This window comes from Herpailurus yagouaroundi, unplaced genomic scaffold (assembly GCF_014898765.1).
Source record: "Herpailurus yagouaroundi ecotype Mexico unplaced genomic scaffold, PumYag 201, whole genome shotgun sequence".
Taxonomy (NCBI): Eukaryota; Metazoa; Chordata; class Mammalia; order Carnivora; family Felidae; genus Herpailurus; species Herpailurus yagouaroundi.
The window spans coordinates 4,840,029-4,855,585 of record NW_024412432.1 but is presented as its reverse complement, the minus strand read 5'-3'; the positions used below and the strand labels follow the sequence as shown (position 1 = coordinate 4,855,585).

The following is a 15,557-nucleotide window of genomic DNA, read 5'->3' as shown; positions in this document are numbered from 1 at the left end:
CATATATTAGGTGCTCAGCATTTGTTGAATGAATGGAGAAATCCTAATTTAATGCTGCTATAATTTCTGTAGAGCGTTTACTAATTAGGCAAGTACTTCACTGGTCTAGGGTTTTTTGTTTTTTTTTTTTTTCAACATTTTTTTATTTATTTTTGGGACAGAGAGAGACAGAGCATGAATGGGGGAGGGGCAGAGAGAGAGGGAGACACAGAATCGGAAACAGGCTCCAGGCTCCGAGCCATCAGCCCAGAGCCTGATGCGGGGCTCGAACTCACGGACCGGGAGATCGTGACCTGGCTGAAGTCGGACGCTTAACCGACTGCGCCACCCAGGCGCCCCTCACTGGTCTAGGGTTTTAATTGTGCCATTAAAAACTTGTTTTTGTTCTCTTGTAAGTAATGGATACTTTGTTTTAAACGAATTCAAACATTAGAGATGAAGCAAAAATTTCCCATTGTACTGCCCCCACGTCCCCCATGCTTACTCTTTGCTCAGATATCATCACTATTATGAGATTGTTGCATGTCCTTTTGTACCTATAAAATATATATATATGAATAAAATCTGTAAAAATAGTTGATTATAAATTCCTGTCTACAGTATGTATTATTTTGAAAATTCTTTTCCCATTCAGTGTATCTCGGAGATCTTTCCATGTTAGTATATAAGCTATACCTCGTTCATTTTAACTGTTGCTTTGTATTTTACAGTGATTATACCATAATTTATTCTGCAGTATCCCTATTGATGGACATTTAGATTGCAACATGGGAACATGGGATTAGTAACATGGGAAAATTGAAGACATTTAATTTATACAAACCTCTTTGTATGCATGTGCAAATATATTTTAGGATGGAAGCCTAGAAATCAAATGACTGGATTTTAATAGGTTCAGCCAAACTTTACTAAAAAAAAGTCTGTATCAGTCTCCCACCAACAGTATATGAGAGTAAACTAAGTATATTTTTTAAGCTTTCTGAGTGGCCAAAGCAATTCCTCATTGTTTTGTTTTGCATTGCCTGATTACATTTGAATTTGAGCAGCTTTTCACTTTTATTATAAATATACACTTTTTTCTTTTGTGAATTGTCCATTCATGTCCTTTGCCTCTTTTTTTTTAAATTTTTTTTTTTAAGTGTCTGTTTATTTTTGAGAGAGAGACAGAATGTGAGTTGGTTAGGAGTAGAGAGAGAGAGGGAGACACAGAATCCGAAGCAGACTCCAGGCTCTGAGCTCTCAGCACAGAGCCCGATGCGAGGCTTGAACTCACAAACTGTGAGATCATGACCTGAGCCGAAGTTGGATGCTCCACTGACTGAGCCAGCCAGGCGCCCCTGTCCTTTGCCTCTTTTTCTTTGGACTAGTTGCCTTATTTGTTGTATGAGTCAGTTATATTCTGGATAACAACTTTTTAAAAATTACCTATATTAAAAATACCCTTTCTAGATAATTATGGTGTTTTAACTATGGTTTATTATCATTGCATGTAAATTTAAAATATTTACACAATTGCATACATCAGCTTCTCCTTTTATAGTTTTTTGAAATTATTGAAAATCTTTTTTTTGTTCAGAAATTCAAAAATTATTGAAATCTTTTGTTTGTTTGCTTGTTTTAGGTATAGAACTTAAATCTGCCTGGGTTTACTTTTTAAAATTGTGTGAATCAAAGATTTCACATTTTCCAGATGGTTAGCCACTTGTTTCAGCAGTATTTATTGATTAATCCACTATTTTTCATTACTTTGAAATTCTGTCTTTATCATATAGAATTCCTACAGAAATGTGGGTTTAGACTGTTTTCTATTGATCTGTGTGTTCTAGAATGTTTGTAATTATTATGTCTTATAGTATCTTTGATATTTGGTGAATACTGTTTTTGTTGAAAGAATTCTCTTCCATTTTTGCATATTTTCTGTTTTGGCTTGGCAAGCTCTTTGAAAAATACTATTTGGGTTTTGATTAGCATAGTTTAGAGTTGTTTTCAATAATAACATACTCATCTTGTCAGATTATCTTGAAGCATTGAGAGATTTGAGGGATTGAAGGGAAGAGTTTGTCTCCTTAAAGCTGGTTTTAATGTCTTGCTGCTTTTCTAAGAGGAAATGATGTAACAAGGTAATGTCTTTATTTTCCTGGTAGTCTAATAGCTTAGACTAAGCAAAATGTGAAGTCAGTAGCTTGATCACCTATCAGACTTTCTTTTAAGCTTTTCTTGTTCCTGTCCCATTTTTTAAGGCATATCTGTTAATGATATACTCACTAACCAGTCCACAGTGCACCACAACTGTTTATATGGCTAATAAGCCATAAATTCCAGATACAAGTTAACACGACTCCTGGATTATTTTTCATTATGTTACTGCCAGAACTTCGGGCATTGTAGATGGTAATGTGCTGCATTATTCCTATTATTCAAGATATAAAGAAAATAAATCAAAAATTACATTTGGTAATGATTATTCCAATACAACTTTCTAAATGTTAAGTAGAGAAAACCATTTAAAGAAGGCAAAGTGAAATCCATTATAGATCAGTTGATCTTTTTTCCAAAATTTCTAATGTGCAACCTTTTTAAAGGAAACACAAAAAACAACTTTTGTTTTTTCACCTGCACAGTGTATGCAAATAATTTGACCACTACATAGAATTTTTATGTTAAAATAAGATTATTTAATTTTTTTAATTAAAAAATTTTTTTTCTTTTTTTTTTTGCGAGAGAGTTACATACATGCATAAGCCAGAAGTGGGTAGAGGAAGAGAGAGAATCCTAATCAGGCTCCATGTCCAGTGTAGAGCCCGACAGTGGGGCTCAATCTCACGACCCTGAGATTATGACCTGAGCTGGACATTTAACTGACTGAGCCACCCAGGTGCCCCAGAGGGAAATTATTTAATTGAAATAGAAGTGTTAGCAAATTGGGAAGACTAAATATATAGAACACTATATATTTAAAGTACTATAATTATTATATCATTGAGGGAATCTGGGTAAACTTACTGGTTCAAAACAATTTGTGGGGTCAATTTTTTTGTTTGCAGATTTGGTCTTTTTGAAGCCATGTCTGCCATTGAAATGATGGATCCCAAGATGGATGCTGGCATGATTGGAAACCAAGTTAATCGAAAAGTTCTCAATTTTGAACAAGCTATCAAGGTAAATACCATTGTGCTTTTTGTTTTATCATTTGTTATTCCACATGTTAAAACAGTGCCCATCAAACTTGGCATATTAAAATACAATTTTTTTTTCAAGCATCTCAGGTACATAAAACTTAGTTACAAGCTTTAGTTATCTTTTTTTTTGAAGTCTGTAAAGTGTTCAAAGGTCTTCATTACAAGCTGGCACTAAATTTGTGTGTATGTTTACTAATTTTTTAAAGCATTTCAGTATATATTCAAATACCAGGGTAGTTGGTTAAGCCATTAAGTTTTATATATTAACACACTAAGCAGAATGCTTGTGGTTGTGAATTTGAAATTCATTCTGTGAGGATTGACTTACAAATTCATTCACAGTTGCCACAGAGTTTAATTTTGCATATTTTATGAAGAAAGATTTGCTAAATAAATGGATATTTAAATAAAATTTACAAGTAGTAAAATTAATCACCTTGAAGGGTTTTTAAAAATTTTTTTTTATTTTTATTTTTGAGAGAGAGAGAGAGCAGAAGTCGGGGAGGGGCAGAGAGAGAGGGAGACACATAATCCGAAGCAGGCTCCACGCTCTGAGCTGTCTGCACAGAGCCCAATGTGGGGCTTGATGGCATGAACCGTGAGACCATGACCTGAGCTAAAGTTGGATGCTCAACCAACTGAGCCACCCAGGCACCCCAAGGGAAGGGTTTTTAAAAATGTTTACTTTTCTAAGTACTTTTGATCCGTTAAAATGATTCATATTTATTAATGCTTAAAACTAATTTGAACTGTGTTTTGTTTTTTTTTTTAATTTTTTTTTTTCAACGTTTATTTATTTTTGGGACAGAGAGAGACAGAGCATGAACGGGCGAGGGGCAGAGAGAGAGGGAGACACAGAATCGGAAACAGGCTCCAGGCTTCAAGCCATCAGCCCAGAGCCCGACGCGGGGCTCGAACTCACGGACCGTGAGATCGTGACCTGGTTGAAGTCGGACGCTTAACCGACTGCGCCACCCAGGCGCCCCTGAACTGTGTTTTTAAATACTTGTTTAACTTTTTGTTTATAAAGGCTTTTATTCTTTTCAAATTAAGAGGCTTTGATTTTTTTGTATTGAAGATCTATTTAAGATATATTTCAAGAATACAGAGTTAATTTGGCATTTTAGTTTTTATCAGATGATGATATAGTTCTAGAATTATTATTTTTTAAGGATTTAATTCTTGGAGGCCAAAATGCTACTGGACATAGAAACTATAACTTTTATAAAAACTTCTCATATGTCTTATTTCTCCTCTTTTAGGATGGCACCATTAAAATTAAAGACCTCACCTTGCCTGAATTGATAGGAATAATGGATACTTGCTTTTGCTGTTTGGTAAGAGTACACTTGGTTAATCTAAAAACTGTGACTTCCTAGAAAGTTCCCTCTGGTTGGGAGAATTGAATTAGAGAAGAGAGGTAGGAAAACCATTGTGCAGTTTCTTGCAGTAATCTAGGGGAGGTGTGATGCTCTTGACTAAGTTAATAGTAGTGAGGATGAAAAAGGAGAGTTAAAGGAGTGGCTAAGCACCTGGTTAGTTCTAAAATTGTGAATTCCCTACTTAATGGATTTTTATTGACTCCACTGTGGAATTGATTGCTTTTAGATTCTATGTAAGGTGGCATTCTGATTCCATTAGTCTCCAAATATATTGCACACTGAATTCTGTATAAGAATGTTTCCCTTAGATAGCTAATCATACTTACGGTGTATGATTTTTGAAAGACTTTAGTCAGTGAAAGTGAATTGTAATTCTTCTGTCTTTTCTTAGCTTCCTTTTAATCATCTTTGAAATCCTGTGGTTAATTATATATTTATTTGGGTCTGTGGCTTTCTAGCCCTTGACTGTCAGATCTATTTAGACTTTGCAGACCCTCTGTGTCATCTTAAACATATACATTCTTTTACTTCTTTATAGATAACCTGGCTAGAAGGCCATTCCTTGGCACAGACAGTATTCACGTGCCTTTACATTCATAATCCAGACTTTATAGAAGATCCTGCCATGAAAGCTTTTGCTCTGGGAATTCTGAAAATCTGTGACATTGCAAGGGAAAAAGTAAATAAAGCTGCTGTTTTTGAAGAGGTAAGATTTTGTAATATAAGAATTCCTGAAACTCATTGACCACTTTATTTATTGTGATGTATTTAAATGATTATATGATACATGTTTTTATTGATACATGTAGTTAAAAACAGTTTTTAAAAGTGATGCTATGCTGTTTACACATATATTGACTGAAATGATCCAGTTCTAAGAAAAAACTTTCATCTTAGTGTATGTTCGTTCTGTTGGTACCATTTGTTGAGTATCCATTATGTGCTGAGAGAGTACTTTGCTCTGAATATTATGGGGATTCACAAAGACTATGAAGACACAGCCTCAAGTCTCTTAAAAATTATAACACAGAAGTGTTGTACTTTCAGTTTTTGGATAATAGGGAGCTAAGGAAAACAAAAGTATGAAAAATATTTCAGGATATAAATATTTTCTTCCAGTTTATACTAAGTACCTTGCCCTTAGGAAGTGTTTTAAGTTTTAGACATAGAAAGATTTTTTTTCTCCTTATGAGAAATTTTATGGAGAAATGTGATAGTATTTAAAATTATTGATAAGTAATTATTTTTTTAATTCTTCCTTTTGTTGAAACTTATGTTTCTTTTTTTTTTTTTTTTTTTTTTTTCAACGTTTTTTTATTTTTGGGACAGAGAGAGACAGAGCATGAACGGGGGAGGGGCAGAGAGAGAGGGAGACACACAATCGGAAACAGGCTCCAGGCTCTGAGCCATCAGCCCAGAGCCCGATGCGGGGCTCGAACTCCCGGACCGCGAGATCGTGACCTGGCTGAAGTCGGACGCTTAACCGACTGCGCCACCCAGGCGCCCCTTATGTTTCTTTTTAACACTGTTACTAATCCAAAATAAATATTTTAGTCTCCTACAGTGGTTCAGTGTATACAATGTATAGCTTTTCTAAATTTATATATGTGAGAATAATTAAATATATAGCTAATATGATCACATTTAAATATATGGCTTGTGAGTTGTCTATGAAATACAACCTACTTTTATACACTTATTTGTTACTTAACTACCTATTTTAATTGCTGTGGGTATCATTATGGAATATCTTACACTTTTGAGTGAAAATTTTAAAAAGATTAAGTTAATGAGAAGAGATACACAAATTATTAAATACTTACATTCTCAACGTATGCCCAAAAGGATATCAAAAATCCTAGTTCTAGGGCAGAGAAAGGATTCATTTAGCAAATAGTACTCGGACAGTTGGTTAGCACCCTTGAGAATTAACTTATCATCATTTTATATCTGCCTTAATCTTTTGGGTTGTTGTAACAACAGAAGTTTATTTCTCATATTTCTGGAGGCTGAGAAGTCCACAATCAAGGCACCAGCGGCTTCAGTGTCTGGTGAAGGCCTGACTACTGGTTCATAGTTGGCCATCTTTTCACTGTGTCCTCACATGGCAGAAAGTGTAAGGGAGATCTCTGGGATCTCTTTTACAAGGGCACTGGTCCCATTCATAGGGCTCTACTCTCATGGCCTGATCATCTCTCAGAAGGCGCCCCACCACCAGATACCATCACATTGGGTGTTAGGACTTAACAGGAATTTTGGAGGGACACAAACATTCAGTCTATAACAACATCAAAATAAATTGCAGATCAATGAAATATTTTAAGTGTAAAAAGTTGTTAAAAGTCAGAAAATAGTTTACAGAAAATAAAATGGCCTTTAAACATGAGAAAAGATACATAAGAGAAATGTAGATTAAAACTGAGGTGCCTTTTTTTACCCATTATTGGCAAAGATTAGAAATTTCTTATACTATGTCGATGAGGGTGAGAAACAGGTACTCTCGTGCTGTGTGTGTGAGAGAGAGATGAACAGTCATCATTTCTCTCTTTTTAATCTTTTTTTAAGAAAACCTTTTTATTTGGAAATAATTTCAAATTATCAGAAGTTATAGTAACCACAGAAAGAACACCATATATCTCTCACCTTGATTCAGCTGCTATTAATGAATTGTTCCAATTGAATTACTTCTTCAGTTTCTGTTGTGTATGAATATACATGTTTATGTATTTTTTTCCCCGAACCGTTGGAGACTGAGTTGCATACATTTTGAAGTTCTCCCTCCAAACATCTGTCAGTGTGCGTCTCCTAAGAAAGAAGCACTTTCATACGCAGCTACAGCACAGTTATCAACTTCAGTGAATCTGTAATAACAGTCCCTTCTCTGTATTCTGTTCCTGTCAGGTGACCCAGCATTGTCCTTCTTTGCATTTTTACCCTATACTACGGGTTCCAGTCTAGGATCATGTCCTGCATTTGGTTGCCTATCTTTTTAGTCTCTTTAATCCACAGAAGTTCCTCAGCCTTTTTTTTTTGTCTCCATACCATGGATAATTTTGGAGAACACAGGCCTCTCCTGGTTTGCCTTTTTTCATGGAATGTTCCTCACTTAGGATTTGTGTGTTTTTCCTCATGATTACATTTAGATTAAGCAATCCTGGCTGGAATACAACAAAAGTAATATTGTGTCTTCCTTCCGGTGCCACAGCTGAGGCATACAGTGTCCATCGGCCCCCTCAGTGGTGATGTTATTTTGTTCCAAGGTGTTTTGCGATTACTGTATGGTTAGTTTTTAGCCTAGCATATAATAAGCAATCTGTAGGGAAGCTCTTTAAGATCATGGAAATATCCTGCTCATTAAAACCTATCCCCTAGATTTAGCATCCATCAATACTTGCTTGGTTTAATCTTCACTGTAAAATGATGATTTTCTAAGTTTAGCATGCCCTCCACATTTGTTAGTAAGGACTCAGGTTTCCAGTGTAAGCAAGACTCATATGTTTTTATGGTATCATAAATTCACACAACTGTTTTAAAGAACAATTAGTAATATTAATATAAGTTAAAACGTGTATGACTTATCTCCGCAGTTTCACTTTTAAGAATTCTACAAATAGATCTGTGCTGTGCACAAAGACTTGTATGCAAGGACATTAATTGTAGTTTTGTTTGTAGTAACTAAGGTCTAGAAACTATCTTAATGTCCATCAACAGGAGACTCGTTAAGTGATGCTACCTTCATACAGTTGGGTATTGTGCCCCCTTTACAAAGGAGGTAGCTTTATGTATACAAATAAGATTAGGTCTCCAAAATAAAGTAAAATAAGTCAGGTGTAGAAAAGTATGTAGTAGGTTACTACCATTTTATTTTCTTTTTTTTTAAATGGGAGGTATTTATCTTCATAAATAAGATAATTGGAAGATTTTATTTAAGTTTATTTTGAGAGGGAGAGAGAGAACGCAAGTGAGGAAGGGATGGAGACAGAATCCCAAGTAGGCTCCACGCTATTAGCATGGAACCCAACGTGGGGCTCAAACCCACGAACTGTGAGGTCACGATCTGAGGCAAAGTCGGACACTTAACCGACTGAGCCACCCAGGCACTCCAAGATAACTGGAATCTTGAGGATTGGGATATATACTTTTTTGTGCTGTTGGAATTTTTATTATGTGCCTGGATAAATTTGTTTTAAAATAAATGAAAATGGGGCAGCTGGGTGGCTCAGTCAGTTAAGCGTCCAACTCTTGATTTTAGCTCAGGTCATGATCTCGCAGTTAGGGAGTTTGAGCCCTACATTGGGCTCTGTGCTGCTGGTGTGGAGCCTGCTTGGGATTCTCTTTCTACCTCTCTCTGTCCCTTCCCTGTGCTCTCTCTCTTTCAAAATAAATAGAAAACTTTAAAATAAATGAAAATAAATTTTTTGTAATATAAATATAATTGAAATTCTGCATATCCTCTGGATGAAGGACTTACAAATGGGAGAAATTGTAAAGGAAAAGACTAATAGGAAAAAGCGGATAAAAAATTTTTTAGAAAAATCTGGATAACAAAAATAACCAAATATTTCTTTATTAGGCTCTCATTCAAATAAAGCATAACACTGAAGCCCAGATGAATAAATGGGCAGTAAAATAAACAACTTACTCTTGGAGGAAGGTAATAAATTGCCATCATATTTTTTTTTTTTTAATTTTTTTTTTTTTCAACGTTTATTTATTTTTGGGACAGAGAGAAACAGAGCATGAACGGGGGAGGGGCAGAGAGAGAGGGAGACACAGCATCGGAAACAGGCTCCGGGCTCTGAGCCATCAGCCCAGGGCCTGACGCGGGGCTCGAACTCACGGACCGCGAGATCGTGACCTGGCTGAAGTCGGACGCTTAACCGACTGCGCCACCCAGGCGCCCCGCCATCATATTTTTAAAATTTAGCCTTATGTAATCCAAGAAATACAATTAAAATAAAAAGTAATTAGATCATTTTTCATCTACTAAATATATTTATAAATGAGACCATTCAGTATTGGTAAGGATACAGTGAGTTGTCATTTTGGTTTTTATTATAGTGGGAGTGTGCATTAGCACAGGTGAAATTAATTCATCTCTAGAACTCAGCCTTAAATGATTAGAAGCATGGACACTTCATGCCCAATACTTGAATAAGTTTTCAATAGTGATAAGTTTTCAATAGTGATAAGTTTCAATAGTAATAAGTTTTCAAAGTTAGCATCAACCAAAATGCCACCATTAAGGTTATGCTTGAAGTAAATTATGGATACTTTATTACCATGGATAATTTATTATGGATAATTCTAAATAAATAATTTATAATTTATTATACATAGTGATAGTGAAAATGATGTTTAGAATCATAGGAGAGTATATACTTTTAAACAGGAAAGTGGCACATAGTGTAAGCAACTGTGTAAAATTAAAAGAAAACTAGGAAGAAATATAAGTAAAATCTCCTGGGCTGAAGAGATTGTTTTTTCTTTCTTCTTCTGTTTTTTTAATGTTTGTTTATTTTATTTTATTTTTTTTTTAACGTTTATTTTTATTTATTTTTGAGACAGAGAGAGACACAGCATGAACGGGGGAGGGGCAGAGAGAGAGGGAAACACAGAATCAGAAGCAGGCTCCAGGCTCCGAGCCATCAGCCCAGAGCCGGACGCGGGGCTCGAACCCACAGACCGTGAGATTGTGACCTGAGCCGAAGTCGGACGCTTAACCGACTGAGCCATCCAGGCGCCCCAATGTTTGTTTATTTTGAGAGAGTGCTGGGGAGGGGCAGAGAGAGAGATCCCAAGCAGGGTCCACACTCAGCACAGAGCCTGAGGAGGGCTGGATCTCATGACCATGAGATCATGACTTAAACTGAAATTAAGAGTCAAATGCTTAACTGACTGAGCCACCCAAGTGCCCCTATGTTTTCTTGTTTCTATAAACTTTTCAGATTTGCTAGATAGGTTTATCTTGTTTTTAAATTAGAAAAAGAATTGATTGCCTAGTGAAAGTTCTTAAGAGAGCTAGTAATGAATAAGAATGAACTGTAATAAACCAGTCATTTCTTTGTTTGAAATGCTGCTTTCTGAAGTTCTAGGTGCTGTTATATTTTGCCCTCAAGATGTGTCTCTGCTTTGTTTTTACTTCTGAACTGGAGACATTTCACTTGTCTAAAGATGTGCCTTTCTTAATATCCTGTGTACATATACAAAATGGGAACCATAGTTCCCCCATCACACCGCTGGTCCACTTGCATTCTACATTCTTGCAGAATGGTATCTATAGGGTTATCTGATTGAATTCTTTTATTTTTACCTTTCAAGTGTCTTGAATCTGGGCATTGCTTTTCCTTCTCTCTTATTGTTCCTGCTTTACTTTGAGCCTTTCTTAGCTTCAGGTTTAGATTCCTTGTGAGTGTCTGTACTCTTCCTTCTGGCCCAATCTTTCCCTCTAGGCCACTCTCCACCTGACCACTAGTTACCTTCTTAAAAGTAGGTAATTTGGTCATATCCGGTTTTGCTCTTTGAAAATTTTTCCTACTGTGTGTATTTTAATAAAAGTACTTGTACAAGGGCACCTGGGTGGCTTGGTTGGTTGAGCATCCGACTTCGGCTCAGGTCATGATCTCATGGTTCATAAGTTCGAGCCTGGCATCGGGTTCCGTGCTGACAACTCAGAGCCTGGAGTTTGCTTTGGGTTCTGTGTCTCCCTCTCTCTCTGCTCCTCCTCTGCTTGCACTCTGTCTCTCTCTTTCAAAAACCAAGCATTAGAAATAATGTTTAAAAAGTACTTGTACATACTATGCAAAATCAAGTACCCCACAATATGCATAATGAGAAATTATAGTTTTCTGTTTTTTTCCTCATTCCATAATAATATTAAATTTTTTTTAGCTTTTTGCCAGTAGTTAATTCCATATTTCTGGATAATAGGTGTGTATTCTAATTGCTGGATAAAAACAATTTGAAGTGCTTATTTCTGAGAGAGTGAGAGAACACACATGTGAGCAGGGGAAGGGTAGAGAGTGGGGACAGAGGATCCAAAGCAGGCTCTAGGCTGACAGCAGAGAGCTCGATGCGGGGCTCAAACTCATGAACCCTGAAGTCATGGCCTGAGCTGAAGTTGGAAGCTTGACTGACTGAGCCACCTAGATGCCCCTGGATATTAGCAGTTTTTAGCTGGTATGTCAGCACATTTTTAGCATATAACTAGCATTCACATATTATCCTGTCCTGTATCCAAATAGTAATTCAGTTTTTTGTTAAATCATTAATCAGTGTTGACATTATTGTGATTGTATAAATACTAATGACAGATGAGCCAAAGTGGTGTAAACGTACATTTCCGTTCTCATACAAATTTTTGTTTTTCTTGAAATGATAACTGCCTCTTGTTTTTTGGTTTGCTTAGTTTTCTGTGTACTTGGTTCTCCCTCTCCCATCATAAGATCGTCTTATCGGTTTATGTATTTTTTGAAATTACCCTCTTTAGCTCCTTTGTTCTCTAGGTTCAGGCTGGATCAGTGCCCTTCTAGGTCCACTGTATAGCTGGGATTCCAGTTTTCTCTTCGCCCTTCTCCTGGGAATTTCATTTCCCTCTCTTTGTTAGATTTCTGGTTACCTGGATTTTATGCCTCTATTATTATTCTTTATTACTTTGGTTGGTGCAGTATTTCCAGTTCCATGGGGAGACGGAGAGGGAATTGTTCTTTGAGAACTTACATGTTTGCAAATGTCTCCCCTACCCTCACACTTGATTGAAAGTTTGGTTGTAATAGATTTCTAGGTTGGAAAATAATTTTCCTCTGAATTTTGAAGGCCTTATTCTACTGACTCTTAATTTCAGTGTTGCCATCCTGATTTTTTATACCCATGTTTTCTCTTTGGAAGCTTTTAGGAGTTTTCTTTCTAATGACTATACCTTAAACTTGGTCATTCCAACCCTTTACTGATCTCAGTTTGAAGGATCCTATTCTCAGACTCCCATCTCTGTTTCTGGGTTGCTTGTATTCTGACTCCTATGGTTCATCTCTACTTGGGCTCCAGTTTATCATATTGTTTTTTTTGTTTGTTCGTTTTTTTTGCATTGTATGTATTTATTTATTTATTTATTTATTTATTTATTTATTTATTTATTTTAATTTACCTCCAAGTTAGTATACAGTGCAACAGTGATTGCAGGAGTAGATTCCTTAATGCTCCTTACCCATTTAGCCCATCCCCCCTCCCACAACCCCTCCAGTAACCCTCTGTTTGTTCTTCATATTTAAGAGTCTCTTGGGGCGCCTGGGTGGCTCAGTCGGTTGAATGTCCGACTTCAGCTCAGGTCATGATCTCATGGTCCGTGGGTTCGAGCCCCGTGTTGGGCTCTGTGCTGACAGCTCAGAGCCTGGAGCCTGCTTCAGATTCTGTGTCTCCCTCTCTTTCTGCCCCTCCCCCATTCATGCTCTGTCTCTGTCTCGAAAATAAATAAATATTTAAAAAAATTTTTTTAATTAAAAAAAGTCTCTTCTGTTTTGTCCCCCTCCCTGTTTTTATTATTTTTGCTTCCCATATGTTCATCTGTTTTGTGTCTTAAAGTCCTTGTATGAGTGAAGTCATATGATATTTGTCTTTCTCTGACTAATTTCGCTTAGCATAATACCCTCTAGTTCCATCCACGTAGTTGCAAATGGCAAGATTTCATTCTTTTTGATTGCTGAGTAATACTCCATTGTATATGTCATATTGTTTTTTTACTGTCATTACCCGTTTGGTCCTATTTTCTGATTTTAAATACCATCTTCCTTCCTTGCAATAACTCCCTTGCCTACACTTGCAGCTCTTTTCCTCTCTTGCCTTATTGGACCTCAATTCTAGTTAAATCCAACTCTCCATCTCCTGTGCCTTTACACTAGCACATCACAGTGTACCTGGAGAAAAATACATTCACACTGATTTCCTACTTTCAGTTCATCACCACTAACTTCAAGTGGGCCATGAGTGCTCCTTAGCAGTCTTACATTACCCTGGTTCGTTCACCCTCCCTCTCCTCAGGTTTCCAATTTACTCACTTGAAGCAAACCTACCTTCCTGCTGCACTAAATAATGGAAGTAATCTTCTCACCTACCTGCACATGTGCCCTGTGTTCTTTGGCCCTTCTATCCAGATGAACCTTCTCTCCTGTCTAAGGTTGATCCCTTCTGCTTATGTATTAGATCCCATACCCTGTCTTATATTCAGAAATATTGCTCTAGTAATTCTCTCTGTCCCTTGCATAATGAATTTGCCCCTGTACTGGATCATTCCTGTCAGCATGCAAACATGCCTTATCTTCCTCAGTCTTAAAAAAATGCCATTTTTTGGCATACTTCAGCTTCTGCCCCATATCTCAGTTCTTTTCAGCCAGACTTCTTGAATTCACTCGAGTTCGAGTCAGACTTTGAATGGTATTCCACCAAAGCTTCATTGTCATGGTCATCCAAGACCTCAGTGTTGCTAAACCCGTTGGTTAATGTTTGGTCTTAAACTTGATTGGTCATCAGATTTTTGACATGGAGTCCATCCTTGAAACAAATTATTTTCTTGGCTCTTTTTCCCTGGTTTCCTGCCTCACTGATTGTTCTTGTTTGTCATCTCATTCTTTTTTTAAAAAATTAAAAAAAAATTTTTTTTTTAACATTTATTCATTTTTGAAAGACAGAGACAGAGTGCAAACGGGGGAGGGCTAGAAAGAGAGGGAGACAGAATCCGAAGCAGGTTCCAAGCTCAGAGCTGTCAGCACAGAGCCTGACACTGGGCTCGAACTCATGGACTGCGAGATCATGACCTGAGCCGAAGTCAGCCGCCCAACCAACTGAGCCACCCAGGAGTCCCTAAATTTTTTTTAATATTTATTTATTTTTGAGAGGTCGACAGCACAAATGAGGGAGAGGCAGAGAGAGAGGGAGACACAGAATCCAAAGCAGGCTTCAGGCTCCAAGCTATCAGCACAGAGCCTGACATGGGGCTTGAACCCACGAACCATGAGATCATGACCTGAGCCAAAGTCAGACGTTTAACCAACTGAGCCACTCAGGTGCCCGGTTTGTCATCTCATTCTTTAGGCCAGCACTGTCCAATAGATAACAGAATACAAGCCATTTATATCATTTAAAATGTTCTAGTAGCTTATCGGTGGAATTAATTTAGGAACGTTTTATTAGTCCAGTATATCTAAAATAATATTCCAGTATATAATTATTTAAAAAACATTAATGAAACATAAAATTGTATTTTTTGGTACCAAGTATTCCAAGTGTGGTATGTAACACTCACAGCACATCTCAGTTTGAACCATCCACATTTGAAGCACTCACTACTTGATTGGTTGTGTGATGGCCATATTGGACAGCACAGTCTAAATATTGGTGTGGCTCAGGCTCCATCTTTACACCTCTGTCTGTACTCACTTCCCTGATGACCTCGTGCAGTTTCATAGTCTTAAATTCTGTCTCTACTAATGAAGCCTAAGTTTGTATCCTCAGCCTAGACTTTAGACTTCCCTAAATCTCAGACTTCTATGTGCTTACTGCCTGTTCTGCATTCTCCATTTAGATGTGTGTCTCAGAGTTCACGTTTCCAAAATGGAGTTGCTGATTTCCCCCTTGCCTCCTAACTTCTTCTTTCTGTAGTCTTCTCAATCTCAGCAAATGGAGCTCCGTTCTTCTCGTTGTGTAGAACAAAAATCCTGCAGTCATCCTTGATTCTTCTCTTTCTCTCATTCCCCACATATAAACCCTCAGGAAGTCCTGTGAACCAAAGGCTGTCAAACTACAGCCTGCAGACCAACCTACCCTGTTGCCTTTGTTTTTTATGGCTCTTGAGCTAAGAACGGTTTCTGTGTTTTAAACAGTTATATAAGTACCTACATAATATTCTCCACTTTACCACTTGGCCTGCAATGGATAAAATATATATTATCTGGCTCTGTAAGAAATAGTTTGCCTGTCTTTGACTGATACTATCTATTTGTTAGCA

General features: G+C 37.0%; 1 protein-coding gene across 3 annotated transcripts in view; it reads left to right on the top strand.

Moving 5' to 3' along the window:
* Positions 1-15,557, top strand: part of NAA35 (N-alpha-acetyltransferase 35, NatC auxiliary subunit) — a 102,798-nt gene that overhangs the window by 12,694 nt on the left and 74,547 nt on the right. For all 3 annotated transcript variants that reach the window (XM_040450277.1, XM_040450278.1, XM_040450276.1), the window contains exons 4-6: positions 3,045-3,159; positions 4,442-4,516; positions 5,100-5,267. In XM_040450277.1, the coding sequence (XP_040306211.1) occupies positions 3,045-3,159; positions 4,442-4,516; positions 5,100-5,267 (358 nt within the window). The remainder of the gene's footprint in view (positions 1-3,044; positions 3,160-4,441; positions 4,517-5,099; positions 5,268-15,557) is intronic.